This window comes from Cicer arietinum, chromosome 4 (assembly GCF_000331145.2).
Source record: "Cicer arietinum cultivar CDC Frontier isolate Library 1 chromosome 4, Cicar.CDCFrontier_v2.0, whole genome shotgun sequence".
NCBI lineage: Eukaryota > Viridiplantae > Streptophyta > Magnoliopsida > Fabales > Fabaceae > Cicer > Cicer arietinum.
In genome coordinates, this window is record NC_021163.2 from 7,015,864 (window position 1) to 7,031,382 (window position 15,519).

Genomic DNA, 15,519 nt, shown 5'->3' on the forward strand with positions numbered 1-15,519 from the left:
TAAAGAATCAATTTTTTTTAAATCTTTTATTACGAAAAGATTTTATATTCATATTTTATGGTTGTTAATTTATTATTTGGTTTAATTTTGTTGTGGGATGAACTGACCCCTTACACCAACATTTAGGTACTAATGATTTCAAAGAGTTGCACGAATGATGTTTGATTGGTGCACGCACGTGGGAAAATGAGATTTTATTTAAAAATAATATTTTGTATTACTAAATTTTTGTGGCACATTGTAATTTACTCTTCATTATTAACTTTTAATATAAATGTTGAATGTCATTAATTTCAGTCAATATTGTTTCTTTTGAATTTCAACTTAAAGAGAATTTATTTTATTTTGGACCATAAATGAATATTGATCTAATAATTGGAATATTAATTTTGCAAGTGAATAAATAAATAATATTTTGGTAAATTACATTACGTTCTTTTAATGAGAAAAAAAATTAAAAATAAAAGAAAATAAATAAAAGAAAATAAATATTTTTAGTAATATTCGTATAAAAAATTTGGGGCGTTACAACCATCAACCACATCTTCTTGCAAGACCATATAAGCGTCCTTTGCCAAATACACCTCTCCTCGAACATAGTTCCACTACTAAGTACCAGTTGTATTTACCTGCAAATGAATGTTAGTCAAAAAAGTTCTACATTTCTTCATCAATCCTTCCTCCCACACAAACAAACGTCTTTTCCACCTCTACCCTTGAACACCCTCACTACGCAGCAAGTCAACCATAACACTAACATATTCCTTATGTTGTAAAGACAAATTAAATAATCTACCAAACACCTCTCTCAAAACTCCCCTATCGCCAAATAATCCTTTCAAAACAAAGTATTTCTCTCATCCTCAACAATTCTATACAATTATTATCAAACCAATCTTTGGACAAACCACCTTCACCCTCTTGGATAACATGTATATCCTTCCATCACCTAGACCCGTGCAATAAACTCCCTACTATCCTACCAAAATGCTCTTCATATTTATTGACCAACACCTTCTGTCAGAGTTCCTCTCACTCTGTCTTGAATCATCAACACCACTTACCAAAAAAGATAAATTAAAACCTTTCAAATCATGAACACTTAAACCTCTTTTTTGAATTGGCAAAGACACATTCTCTCGTTATCCAATAAATCTTATTGCTAGCCCACTCCCACTCCAACTTAACTATGTGGTGAGTAAGAAATCCCACATCAGATAATAGACTCTTTACTTCCCAAATTGCAGTTTTATAATTTCTTTGACTAACATGGTCGCTTGTTAATAATATTTTAGCATTATGTTTGATCGTAGTACGTAATTTCTAATGTGAACAAAATAAATTCATTGATTGATGTTCCGTCAACGAAGAGGGAGCCACGGAACAGCCAAAGAGGTTTCCCCCAAAATTTCAAACTGATTCCACTCATAATCCCTATCAAATTCAAATCAATATTCTTTTTTTGTACCAAACCAATTCTCCAATGATAAACTAAAAATATAATTTTATAAATTGGTGGATATTGAGCTAAGTTAAATATTGATATAAAAAGAATTGAACACCATGTCCTACAAAATGTCAACTAAATAACCAATGGACGTGGTAACCACTTATTAAATTTCATTTCAAAGAAAAATATATAGTTGTCAAGTCACATACACAAAGAGACACCTTTGCTTAATGTTGAACTTCCCTTAGCTTCTAAATAAAGAAGAAGGTGTTTAATTTCTTCAAATCAAAATTGGTTTAATTCCAAACAAATGGGTTGGCAGAAAAAATCCAAAGAGTTAATCTTCAACCATGTTGCTACCTACACCCCCAAAAAGATCTTCCACCTCCTCACCATCACAATCCTTACCCTTCTCCTCCCTCTCTCTTTTCTTCTCTTATCTAGTCTCTCTGGTGCTCAATTCTACTCTCAAATCCATTCACAACAACCTTTTTCCTATCTTTTCTATTTTGCTATTCACACCACCCCATGTATTCTCTATGTTCTTGTTTCCATTGTAAGTGTAGCTACTCTAATCCATGGCTTATTGGGAAAAATCACCCTTTTAAATGAGTCATCCAATTCTGTTCTCAAACTTCATCTTTACATAGCATGGATTCTCCTTTGCACTTTTCAAGTTTGTGTTGCTTTAGGAATTGAAGGAAGCATTGCAGCTGGAGTTTTTTATTCTGATATCGATGTTGTCGATGAAAACGATGATGGTTCTAGTTTTGGTGTTAAGAGAAGCTTCTTAAGCAGAATGATTTTTCTGTTGGGTTTGCACGAAACAACACAAATTTGGTGTAGAATTGTTGTAAGACCAGTGGTGGATGACACTGTTTTTGGGGTTGGAAAAAGAGAAAGGTGGATTGAGAAAGTTGTCGTGGCTATTAGTTTAGGAACTTTGTGGTGGTGGAAATTGAGAGAAGAAGTTGAAAATTTGGCTGTTATGGCTGAAACAAAGATAGAAGAATCAATGGATGTTGGAATAGAGGAATTTGTTGGATGGTGGTTGTATTATCTTACTGTTACAATTGGAATGGTGAGGATTGTGAAAGGTGTTATGTGGATTTTCATGGTTTCTACTTGCAGAAGAAGAGTAACAGAGATTTCAGAGGTGGAATCAGAGCCCAGTCACAATTTTGACAAGGTGTAAATTTGACAAGTTTTTGTGAAACAAAAAAAAAAAAGCCTTTAATTGGTTTCTACTCTCCTTTTTTGTTATTTTAATTCTATGATCAGAGATATTGCAATATTGTATAGTACATTGGCAAAAATGTAATAAACATATAGACAATATTATATTGGTAACTTGTTATTGATGAACTTGTTGATAATCAATTTTTTAATACGGGTTGTTGATTTTGTTTTTTCAAGTAAATACAAATGGGTTTGTTTTTTGTTTTCAGATAGCGTTACTTATATGAATATGATGGTTACCAGCTTTGGCCTAGTATGAACAAAATTGTGAGAAAGAAAACAAAAGAAACACAGTCGCATCTGTCTTTTTTAAACCCCATGTTTATCTCTTCTTTATTAATTAGAGGGATGATTTAGAGTACTCTTTTGGTTTGAAAATCAACCCTTCAAATTATTTTAATATCATATTCTATTTAAATAATTAATTTTTCACACAGTTTTATATTTTTTTTCTTTGATTTCACGGTTTAAATGTGATATATGACTTATTTATCATCATAGTATGACATCATTTGTTTTCCTGTCTAAGTGTGGTGTTCACATATAATAAAGACTTGTTATGTCGGTACTATATTTTAAGGAAGGAATTTATGAAAACCCCTTACACATGATGATTTGTCAACACGTGGTTGGATTGGTCGTGCCAAACACCACCTATAGTCAATACAAACACCAACAATTTTTTTTTTTGAAGATGGATTGAATTAAAGACTGTGAATCTTGTATTATTCTTAATCATCAATCATATGTGAAAGAAACTAATTTAATTGTTATGATTAAGGTTTTTGTTGATTATCTTTCATTGACTTACTGAAATCTTTATTGTATTGTTGGCATGTTTTTATGCTTTTTTAAATGCTTTTTTAATTAGGTTTGAGATCAAAATATAAATAGAGAATATAAGTAGTTTAAGTGGAGCATTACAGTTGACAATCCAATAATGGATTCTGGCCCTAACGTAGAAGAAGTAGTTGTAATAGTTGAGAAGAAAAAACAAGGTGGTCAACATAGTGAGATGAGATGAAGTTGGAAATGAAAAAAAAATACACGATGAAGGTGGTCAAGAAGGTGTGCGAGGAGACGAGGGTGCTCAAGATGAACGTGGAAATGAACAACTACACGATGAAGGTGCTCAACAAGGTGTAGAGGGAGATGAAAGTGTATATGATGCTGATTATGTTTAGGGATGATAAAGAAGCTGAAGATAAATTTCTTGATTATAAATGACTTTGAAGGTAGTGAATAATCTAGTGACATGGACTGGACAAATATTCTGTCACTTAAAATATTAGGTGAAGTTAATCAGAATAATAAAAAAATTGAAATTGAGGATACACAACAGCAACTAAATTTTAAAATGAGTCAAATGATGATTTTGATGATTTATATACTCCACTTGAGAGTGGTGATGAAGAAATTATGAAAAATTTCCAAACTTTAAGATGGGTGAAAAGGGATGCAAAATATTAAGTTTTAATTGAATATGATGTTTAACAAGAAATGTAATTAAAGAGTATGAAATTGAAAAGAAGAAAAATATTTACATAAAGAAAAACGATTTCAAGAAGATAGTTTGAGTTCCATGGATGATTGCCTTTATTATATGAGGAGAGAATTACAAATCAAACAAAAATAAAATGAGTTGCTAAAGAGTTTGTATATACACCAAGACATGCTCCTAATATTAAAAATAAAAATAAAAAACCATAGAAATGAAGTGGTAATTCAGTAAAAAATACCATAAAAGTTAATTTTAAGTAGAACAGTAGAGTAAAAATCCATTTAACCTTAAAAATGAATAAAATAAAAGATGGAATCCTTTCCAATTACATAGGAAAAATGAATAAAAGTGTGCGTAAATCAATAAGGAATAAATAAAAGCTACTAGATGGGCCACGGAAGAGAAAAAAAAAGGTAGAAAATGGAAAGGGGAAGATGCGTCAAAAGCATGAGGATGCTTATTAGCTGAGCTCCCACCCAAAGCCAAGAAGGCAGTAACGTACTGTAACTCATAAAATAGTAGCCATTCATAGTGCGTACAGTTACGATACCATACAATTCCTTCGTTTACTCTGTAGGCCATGTCACTCTTTATTTTCTTGCACTACACACTTGTACTGAGTTCGGACCGAGTCACTTTCCGAGTCTGATCTCTCTCTCTCTCTTTTCTTCTCCCCACCTTCATCAACTCGCTTGGCGTAGCTGAAGAAGAAGGAACGTCCATGGTTTCCAAACCTACCGATTCTGCTCCCAAACTCCATCCAGTCAGTTTCTCCCCCCTTTCCTCTCTCTCTTCGCTCAATTCAATTTTAACTAATACCAACTCGTTTCAATTCTCTTTTTATGATGATTCCTTCTAATCGCTATCATAAACCGTGTTTCACAATTTCATTATTACCTACTTTAGCATCATTAATTTTATAGGATTGTCGATAGATTTCATTTAATCGAATTTCAATATTATTACAACAATTCAATTTCACTTGTACGGATTTGTCATCATCCTTTGTCTTCAAATTTAGTCTATGTTTTGTTGCTGATTAGTGATTACTCCTTTAAAAACTGTACGTATAGTTAATATAGTACTTTAATAGCTCACTTGCTTAATTGAATTGGAATTAAAGATTGAGGATTTTGATTTTGGATTTTTGTGTTTTAAATGTATGTGATTGTCTTTTCATTTTTGAAGCAGTAATTATAAGCAATATTTTGTTCTGTAATATTGACAGAAGTTACTTGGAGAGTCATCAAATGATGCTGTTGGAACCTTGTCCATCAAGATAAATCAGTTGAAAAAGCAAATCCAGGTGGAGAGAATTGTATCCATTCATGTAAGTTTGTGATTAGGTCCTGTTGCTTGATTCTTTGAAAGGATCCATCTTTTTGTAGCTTGTTTTCTGGCATGATGTTTGTTGTTCTTTCACTGTTAATTGAGGGTACTGGCATTGGCAATTTAGCATAGTGATATTTGTTATTCAGTGCCAACCTGATTTTGTAGAATCGTTAGTTTAGTTCTTCTTGGACCATTCCTGTGGAAAACTGGATTTGAACAGCTAGATAAATAAAATGCTATAAGTGTGTGACATGAAATCTTTTTATTTCTGTTGCTTTTACACTGTGGTAAACGTTCTGATTTGTTTGGTTATATGGGTGTGACTTTCAGCAATATTTTTAATTTAGCCGTGTTTCTGGGTTGAACTTTATGTTATGAACTTATGATTTTAAAGTAAACTTTATGTCAACGGAAGATTCAAGGTTGAGAATGAGATAGCTTCTTTTAGCATACCATGCCGCTTGGCTTGCAAATAAATCCTAGCTATTTTTCTGTAGGAAAAAATTCAGAGGAACCAGAAGAAGCTACAATGTCATATTTCAGGAATAATGTCAGCGGTATCAACCAGGGGCTCTTCACAGATGGAGGAAAATAAGACACTTTCAATGCTTTCTTCAAGAATGGACCATCCTTTATGTAAATTCGATGGTTTTACTCAGGGTTCAGGAGACAAAGACCACAACAATCAAGACATACCATCTGCTACAAGCATCAAGATTCCACGTATTGAAAGATTACCACCGTATACATCTTGGATATTTTTGGGCAGGTGTTTTGACTTACAAATATTTTAATTTCCCGTGTTGTACCTGATGTGCAATTTTTTCCAAAGTGAACAACCCACTGCTTGAATTTTTTCCATTTTAAAATAGAAAATGGGACTTCGGCTTTTGCAACTTATTGACCAGTCAGTATGCAAATTCAATAATGTATTTTCTTCTATTTTAAAATCTTTCACACATTAGGAATCAGAGAATGGCTGACGATCAGTCAGTTGTTGGAAGAAGAAGGATCTACTATGATCACCATGGAAGTGAAGCATTGATATGTAGTGACAGTGAGGAAGAAACAGAACCCGAAGAAGAAAAACATGAATTCTGTGAGGCTGAAGACCGTATTTTATGGTATGTTAAGATGAAGATGATGGAAATTCTTTAAGAAGGTCACTCATTTGTGAAGAAAGATTCAATGAAACAAGAATAATCGATTTTGATTGTTATAATTCTGGTTAGCTATATGAATCATTGATTAACATATTTAATTAAAGTGTCGAGGCAAACACGGTTTTCCTTGCTGCACCTTCAGGAAATATTGTATCGTGAATCATGACCACACAATTTATAATACCAGATTTTAACTTATAATACCCATAAGTTTCCAACTTCATTCAAACATTCAGCATTTCTTCGTTCTAGAATTAATGTCTTGACTATTGCATATACTAGGATGGCATTTGAGGAACATGGGTTAAACGAGGAGGTATTGAATGTTGTTAGCAAGTATGTTGGAGGCACCAGTTTAGAAATCCAGGTAATCTAGAATAACTTGTAGACATGATTATATGCTTGACTATTGTTAATCTTAAATACCGAGAATAATATGCACTATGGGGATTTATGGTGAGAAACTGTCTTCATTTCTTCAAGAAATTGCTTTCATGAAAAACACAGGAGAGGTACAAAAGTATCAGGGAAAATAATATGGATAGGTTGGACCAGCATTCAAAAAGCTCAGGAGAACATGAATCTCTTATGAGCATGTATCTAGAGAAAAACCTGAGCGAAGCATTAGATTCACTTGATAACCTTTTCTGTCGCCGGTGCCTGGTATGTACAAAAGCATCATCTTTTTAACATCGTCATCATTGTCATAGTGAGTGCATCTATACTTTTCTGCTTTCCTGCGGCAGATTTTTGACTGTCGTCTGCATGGCTGCTCTCAACCTTTGATATATCCGGTAAGGAAGAGTGCCCTATGTTACTGTCACCTTAATCTGTGTTACTTCCTCAATAATTTAAATTTGATGGTTTACTTCACAGAGTGAAAAGCAGATAGTTTGGTATGAGCCTGACGGTGAGAGGAAACCGTGCAGTGATCAGTGTTACCTTAAGGTATTCTTCTTTGTTTGAGATTTGAAGTACTTTTTATATTTGAGGTGGGTGAGAAATTTTCGGAGATGAAAATAGGTCTATTCAAATTATATTTGTTGCGGCTAATTTGTTTAAAGTTTGCATTGACTATGGAATCAGTATAGAATATATATGGTGGCATTTCTATCTTCTGTTGATTAAAATTGGAATAAATTCTACCCAAATTTTTAATATGAACTATGAAGCATGTAGCTTTAACAAAACTTGTTTCTACTTCATACTTCATGGATGATTCTATGTGTATACCATATTTGGCACCCAGTTACAAGTTCACCTTATCAATGTTTCTTTCTTATAAATTTGATAGGGAAAATGCGTAAAGACTGACTGCCATTTTATTTTTCAGCAGTTAAAGGTTGTCAAAAGTTTGCCGAAAGATTCAACTACCAGGTCTTTTCAGGATAAGAAAACTACAATTGTAGAGGAAGCAGATGGGATATTGGCACCGTCCAGTGCAGAACAACCTGGCAGTCAGAGTACTACACTTCCGACAGGGGTTGATTGTCATGGGTATCTCAATTTAAATGACCCTGTCTCAGAAAATTTGGGGAAACGGAAAGTCACAAATCAATCAGACACGTCACTATGTGACTCAACATTGCCTCTTGGTTCTCAGAGTTCTTATAAAAAGCTGAAGAAGATTTCAGATGATGTTGTTTCGGTGATTAGTGATAATAGCAAGAATATAAATTTGGGTGCATGTGATGAAACAAAACATATAAACACTTGTTCAATTTTGGACAAAACTGTTGAACATACATCAAATAAATTAATAGTTCCTTCGAGCATTTGCCATAGAGAGCATGACAAAGGTGTTGTGGATGGATCAAAATCAGTCGCAAGTGAGAAAGAACTTAAAAAGTTGTTGAATTCAATGGAAGAACAAGTTGATGGAATGCTAGGTTTCTCAGATTGGAAACCTCTAGAGAAAGAGTTATACTTAAAGGGAGTAGAAATGTTTGGCAGAAACAGGTAAGAATCTTTCTGTCTATCATAACACGATTATGTTGAGAAATGCTAGGGTGGCATCAAATTTAGTTTGAAGAGTATATGTTTTATGTTTCCCATTTTGTGAACTGTAAGACAGATTTTTTTCATCATAATTAATTGACTTCTTTTATTTTTGTATCAGAAGTAATCCTTTATTTCTCCAAAACTCCTACAAACCCATCCTAATTTTTTAGCTTCAAGTTCAATTAATCTTCTTGAATGCATGAATAATTATGGTGAAAAGCCAAATATGTTAACTGTGAAACCTTTTTGTAGTAAACTATTCGGATTGTGGCTAATGGTTCCTAAGTGAATCAAACGAAAGCATAATTCATTTTCTTGTCATGAGTATCGTACTCCATGTAGAGGCCTTATTTTGCTAATGTTTATGTTTATCTCATGTGCAACTCATTCTCTACAGCTGCCTCATAGCTAGGAACGTACTTTCTGATTCGAAGACTTGCATGGAAATATTTAGTTATATGCATGATGGAGTGTCGATGTCCCACAGATCTATTATTGCAGCTAGTTCAATCATGGATGACAAGGGAAAATTTGTCACAGACGGCACAGTGAGATTACAAGCATCTTCTTTTACCCGGCATTCTCCTGTCTTGTCTTGTTGTCTTGACTTTTTTTATGTTATTTTCTTTTGGGGGTTGGGGTGAGACTTGTAGAAGATGGAAAATAAAATTTTCCATTTGTATGTCCAAAGTCCTCACTTGGTGGTATGAGACTTGATTGTTATGATGTACCAAAAAGTTATAACCAATTTGTTAAATTTTGAAAAGAAAAACTATACTCTTTGTATTCTGAAATTTCTTGGCTGCATAGGAGAATCAGTATCTCAGTCGTCTGGTTAGGCATCAAACTTTAAAAAATATAAATTGTTATTATGCTTGTGAACAATTTTATTTTATGGAAAACTGGAAAGAGATACAAAGAAAAGAGCTTAATGCTCTATGCTACGGAGGATCTCTCTCCTAGCCTAGGCTCTTAGCTTAGGGAAAAGTATAAAACAACTTGTTAATCCCATGTAAACCACTGTTTCCCTTTTACATCAGATTCACCTATTATCTTCTCTGACTAAACTCATTAACTATTACTTCCCACACTTTCATTTCTGTACTTTCCAACCAACTTTAGGTGTCTTAGGCCTTCAAGATTGCCCTCTTAAGGCCTTGGATTTGGGCTTAGTTAATGCAGAGGTTTTTTGGTTCTCGGTCCCATTATGTTATCTCTGACTGTAAGTTAACTAGCATTTTGTATTTAGTTGCCTCATAAAAAGGGTATGTCTAGATTTTACATGAATAGTGATTGATTTGTGCTTTTGAGCCAACATATATTATTTTCTTCTTTCTTTGTAATTGTAGCCTTTGGAAGATTCCTGATTCTCCTGTTTTGTATAATGAGTTCTTCAATTTTTGTAACAATGTAACATTATTATGAATGTTCAACATGTGGCACTTGATTTATCGTGAAACTTTTTTCCTATCAACTTCTAGCAACCTTTACGAGTACCCTAATGTTTATTTGCCATAATGTCCTTTTGAATGTGGGTTTTGTTGCTAGGACCAAGACATGCCAACTAGGTCACGGTTGCTGAGAAAAAGAGGGAAAACAAGGAAGTTTAAATATTCTTGGAAGTCTGCTGGTCACCCATCAATATTGAAAAGAATTGCTGATGGGAAAAATCAATCTTGCAAGCAGTATACTCCATGTGGATGTCAATCAATGTGTGGAAAGGACTGTTCTTGTGTTAATGGTGGAACTTGCTGCGAAAAATACTGTGGGTGTGTATCTTTTCATTTAATTGTGTAGCTTTTGTAGCAATGCAAGGGAAGAGAAAATTGCAGGACATTTTGTATTTCTCAGTGGCTGTGTGTTGGTCATTTGATTGAACTATATTGTTAGGAGTATATAGGGCTATGGATGAACTTTGATGAGGCTGGTCTGGGGTCTAGTATGGTTTTACTTGCTTAGATAAGCTTATAAACTCATTAAACAATAATCGATCATTTATTTCAGAGTGCCAGTATAAAGCCATTGCTTCAAAATCTCTTTTCATATTTGGAAAGCTTCTATAAGATGCATTTTAAACTTTATTTGTGAACTATTATCTTGACTTAGTTGATGTAATTGTTAATAAATTATGACTTGAATATAACAATTTCTTCTATCTTCAGTTGTTCGAAGAGCTGCAAAAACCGGTTTAGAGGATGTCATTGCGCCAAGAGTCAATGCAGAAGTAGACAATGTCCTTGCTTTGCTGCTGGACGTGAATGTGATCCAGATGTTTGTCGAAATTGTTGGGTTAGGTAATGAACCAAATATTTTTGCTTTGAACCTGATTTTATGCCTCTTAGGTTTTTGAATTACATGTCTTGATTCTATTACATCACCTGATTTAGGAAGTCATTATTCACTAGTAATATTTTTAACCAAATAACTGAATAGCATCTACTGCTTGTTAAGGCATATGAATATCATGGCAAAGCATTGTTAAATTTTCTTATCTTCCTTGCCTCATTTGAGTAGTACTGCACATATTGCATTTTCAACATTTAATCTTTTTGTATCAAATCATGTATATCAATTTCCTCCCTCTTGAATGAACTATGAACAAAAATAGATCAAAACATATTAAGAAATATAGTTGATTACATTTAATCCATGCAATCCCAATAATAAGTCTATTGCCTAAATTGCTCTCCATGATTAATAAATTGGTTCATTGGAAATTGAAAACGTTAAATTAAATGAGGGGTATATATTTTAGAGATACTATCATTAAATAAGAGATAAGTTTTTTATTTTTGTTTATATTTCATTCCAGAGGGAGTATCAAATTATATTTATAATTCAAAGTTTTAGTATTTATCTTCCCTCTTTCTGTTGTATGGGACAGAGTGTTGGCGATAAAAACCTAACATGAAAATAAAATAAGTGTAGCAGATATAAGAATGTTGCGTTGGATGTATGGAAAGACTAGACGAGGTAGGATTGAGAATGACAACATTAAAGAGAGAGTTGGAGTAGCACCTATTGTAGATAAGATGGTGGAAACTCGGCTTAGGTGGTTTGAACATGTGGAGAGGAAACCTGTAGATTCTGCCAGTAAAGAGACTAGATTAGATGTAGGGTAGTCAAATCGCTAGAAGAAGAGGAAAGTCTAGAAAAACTAGAATAGAAACTATTGAGAAAGACCTGGAGATTAATGAGTTGGATAAAGATATGAAATATGAAAAATCATTATGGCGTCGTTTGATCCATGTAGTCCACTCTACTTAGTAGGTAAGTCTTGATTGTTGTTGTATTTATCTTCCTGTTTATCTAAAACCCTATGACTTCAATACAGTGTCAAATCTATTAGTGATACCATCCTCCATAACCTATCTCATAACTATTTTGCTATTGAATTCCCCAAAGTATGAAACTCTGCTCAAATTTGGAACTCAAAGCATATTTTTAACCATACACAAATTCCAACCATTTTTATCTCCTCCATTATGTCATCTTTCGGGTATGTTTTAAAGCTCTCCTCCTCCTCCTCCTCATGTTAGTATCATCATTTCAACATGTTTTGAAGCTCTCCTCTACCGTAGAGTTTCATGTTGTTCTTTTTGCCTCGGTTGTGGGCCACTGGTTTTGCCTTAGATATGATTTGACACTGGTTTTGCCTTTGTTGCAGTTTAGCACTACTTTTTCCCCCCAATTGTGGTCTGGCCCTAGCTTTTCTCCCAACCGCAATTGGTCTTGACTCATGTTCCATATTTGATCTGGCTCTATCGACTTTCAATATCAAATTATATCATTAGTTTTTTCTCTTTTCAAAGAGCACATTTGTAACAAACTTAAAGCTTACTAAACTTTTATCTTGAGGAGTGTTAGAATATATAAAATATCTTTTTCTATCTTTCTATTATCTTAGGATTAGTTTCTTTCTCTATTCAATAAGGATTTGTAGTCTTGCATTAGTATAGATGAGGATTATTTAATCTTTTTCTATCAAATCATAACTATCGATATATCAAATTATAAGTGGGTAATGTTGTGGAGGACTTCATAGTTTGAAGTCTATACTTTTTTCTCTTCCCTCTTTAATCTAAACCATGACTTCAACGTCTACAAATCATGAAATGATAATCTCTACTTCACCTTTATCTTGTAGTGTAAAACCCCTTTGATTCTCTTTAGTGCTGTATCAGTTTGAACTTTGAACTGTGTCACCTGTCCCACTTTTACACGATATTTGGACTTGGGATTCCACCCTCCACCTTAAATTCTCACAAATGCATTTATATGTTACACTCTTTGTACAGCTGTGGGGATGGTACATTGGGGGAGCCAACACGGCGTGGAGAAGGTCAATGCGGCAATATGAGGCTCCTTTTAAGGCAACAACAGAGGGTTAGTAATTCTGAGTGGGTGTATAAATTATCTGCATGCCATTGTCTCACATTGTTTTTATTTCTATGTTTTTCAGATTCTCTTGGGGAAGTCTGATGTTGCAGGATGGGGAGCCTTCTTAAAGGTTATGATTAACGGACTTCTTTGTTTTCTAATAATATTAGCTCATTCTGGTAATTAACGAAGATGACATTTCAGAATCCTGTTAACAAAAATGATTACCTGGGGGAGTACACGGGTGAATTGATCTCGCACAGAGAAGCTGATAAGCGTGGGAAAATATATGATCGTGCGAATTCATCTTTCCTTTTTGATTTGAATGAGCAGGTATGTGTCTCACATGATCGGCATTCTTCTCTTAACTTGGGCTGCTCTTGATCTTCCTCGTTGAGTTAAGATTCTTTGTATGTTAAATGAGTGCGATCATACATTGTTTAATTATATTTCCGTTAGCTTTCAGCAATCTAGTCCCTTCCCTCACATGTCTTTCTTGACAAGCTACAACATATTTGGATTTCAAACCGATTTAGACGTTAAATCTTCTTTCTGTTTCTTCACCAGTACGTTCTTGATGCTTATCGCAAAGGAGACAAGTTGAAATTTGCAAACCATTCATCAAATCCCAACTGCTATGCAAAGGTGAGTCCAGAAAATCAAATTGTGGGGAGGTTTGAAACTTAACTTTTGGGCTCTGTAGCTTGACCATGATCTTTGAATTGTCACAATAACTGGTCTTTTGCACTGCTGCCACAGGTGATGTTGGTTGCCGGAGATCACCGAGTTGGCATATTTGCCAAGGAACATATTGATGCCAGTGAGGAGCTCTTCTATGATTATCGCTATGGTCCTGATCAAGCACCTCCATGGGCTCGTAAACCTGAGGGTTCCAAGAGAGATGAATCAGCAGTTCCACAAGGTAGAGCAAAGAAACACCAATCCCATTGATGAGCTGATGAGCCATGACCAATGTCCAGTATGGACAAACTTGTGGCTTCTACCAGTATATTCTCAACAGATACAAACTTGTGAGATTCATGGTAAAGACTCGAGCAACTGTCACTGAAAAGGAAACTAATAATTGAATTAGAAATGCTAATATGCCTTAAATTATGGCTAGGGTACAGTTATTAGAAAATCAAATGGGTAAGAGATGAAGCAGATCAATGTTGATAGCAATAAGCTAGAAATTAGCCTAGCAGTCGATAACCTGAGTATAAAATTTCCTTTTGGATACCAAAAATATTTATTCTTCCAAGCATGTTTGCTGATTTGGCATAATTTTGCAATGAATAAGATAAATCTTCCTAGCAGTGAAATAGATAAATATTTCTGAATAAAATCCACATTCACCCTCTTACAGGAGACAATTCTGTTCAAAGCTTATAGAGTAACGATACGACCTTTCTCTATAAGGGGTTAATTTTTCATAATGAATTGGATCAAGGACTTCCTTCTAAGGCGTATTCAAACTTTGATACGAGGCTAGGGGTTATTCCTAGTTACCAACTACCAACTATACACAAAGTTGTGTGAGCAGTTACAATATAAAGAGAAATTCGATGCAGAATTCTCAATTTGTTATTGGAAAATTGAACTCTAAATTTATATATTTACGTATTTGTTTTGTGACTTATAAAAGCCTTCGCGATTTTGACTATTTAGAAGGTGCTTTAGTAATTTGAGGAGAGTGAGTTTGTATAAATTATCCTTTATTTTTAATTCTTAAATAATGTGATATTTTTTGGTATACCAAAGTAGTATGTCTTCAGTCTAGGCTAAAGGGTTAGAGAGCCTACTAGCCCTTGTAGGGGACTATGTCTTTCTAGCGTAAAGTTTTGACCTCAAGTATGCTTGTCTAAGTGGATTGAGAAAAATGAGTATCTATAAATTATTTTATTTTTAGTCTCGCTTTTAAAGTAGTGAGACTTTTTGGTAATACTAAAACATGTTCCACCAATTGAGGTTAAGGGATAAAGGGTTTGTTGATACTCGCGTGTGGCTTAGACCCCTCATTCTAGAGCCAGTGTTTTGATATCGAGTCCACTGCATTGCTTTTATAAGGTATTGTCCACTTTGAATATTATGTAAGCACCAATAATTTTGTCGTAAGTTAAAGTGCATATTAGTAGTCGAGAAGAGCAAGTGGCAACCAACTATTTTTAGCATTGATTCACAAGCAATACAATACTTTTTGTGTATTCGAATAAATTGCTATAGATAATAGAGGAGAGTGTGCTGCAAAAGATTCAAATCCACCATGTTGACACAGCATCAAGGTAGAAGAGTATGTGAAGTGATATTTGGCCTTCAAGGGAGAAGTTGCCGAATAATATTAATGAAAATACCTCTACACTTTTGTCATTTGGAGCCAATTAAGACTACTGTGAAATTCTCCCTCACGAGTTTAATGTATAACATCGTTGTATTCTCAAACTAATATTTTATAT

The 15,519-nt window shown here is 34.0% G+C and overlaps 2 protein-coding genes across 6 annotated transcripts; both read left to right on the forward strand.

The window, feature by feature from the left end:
* Positions 1–1,569: 1,569 nt before the first annotated feature.
* Positions 1,570–2,815, forward strand: LOC101501793 (uncharacterized). The gene has a single exon (XM_004495843.4). The coding sequence runs from the start codon at positions 1,761–1,763 to the stop codon at positions 2,643–2,645; it is 885 nt and encodes a 294-aa protein (XP_004495900.1). The 5' UTR covers positions 1,570–1,760; the 3' UTR covers positions 2,646–2,815.
* A 1,772-nt stretch (positions 2,816–4,587) lies between these two features.
* On the forward strand, positions 4,588–14,429 carry LOC101502118 (histone-lysine N-methyltransferase EZA1-like). 5 transcript variants are annotated; one of them, XM_004495844.4, is made up of 17 exons: positions 4,588–4,953; positions 5,419–5,520; positions 6,020–6,291; positions 6,488–6,646; positions 6,968–7,052; positions 7,193–7,348; positions 7,432–7,479; positions 7,562–7,633; positions 8,019–8,644; positions 9,084–9,234; positions 10,235–10,455; positions 10,849–10,980; positions 12,985–13,072; positions 13,149–13,196; positions 13,271–13,399; positions 13,634–13,711; positions 13,826–14,429. In XM_004495844.4, exons 1-17 carry the CDS (start codon positions 4,912–4,914, stop codon positions 14,015–14,017), a joined length of 2,601 nt encoding a protein of 866 aa, XP_004495901.1. In that variant the 5' UTR covers positions 4,588–4,911; the 3' UTR covers positions 14,018–14,429. The 5 variants fall into 5 exon arrangements, with proteins under 5 accessions (XP_004495901.1, XP_012569945.1, XP_027189731.1 ...); XM_012714491.3 differs by having other exon boundaries at positions 8,022–8,644; XM_027333930.2 differs by lacking the exon at positions 7,432–7,479.
* Positions 14,430–15,519: the final 1,090 nt, after the last annotated feature.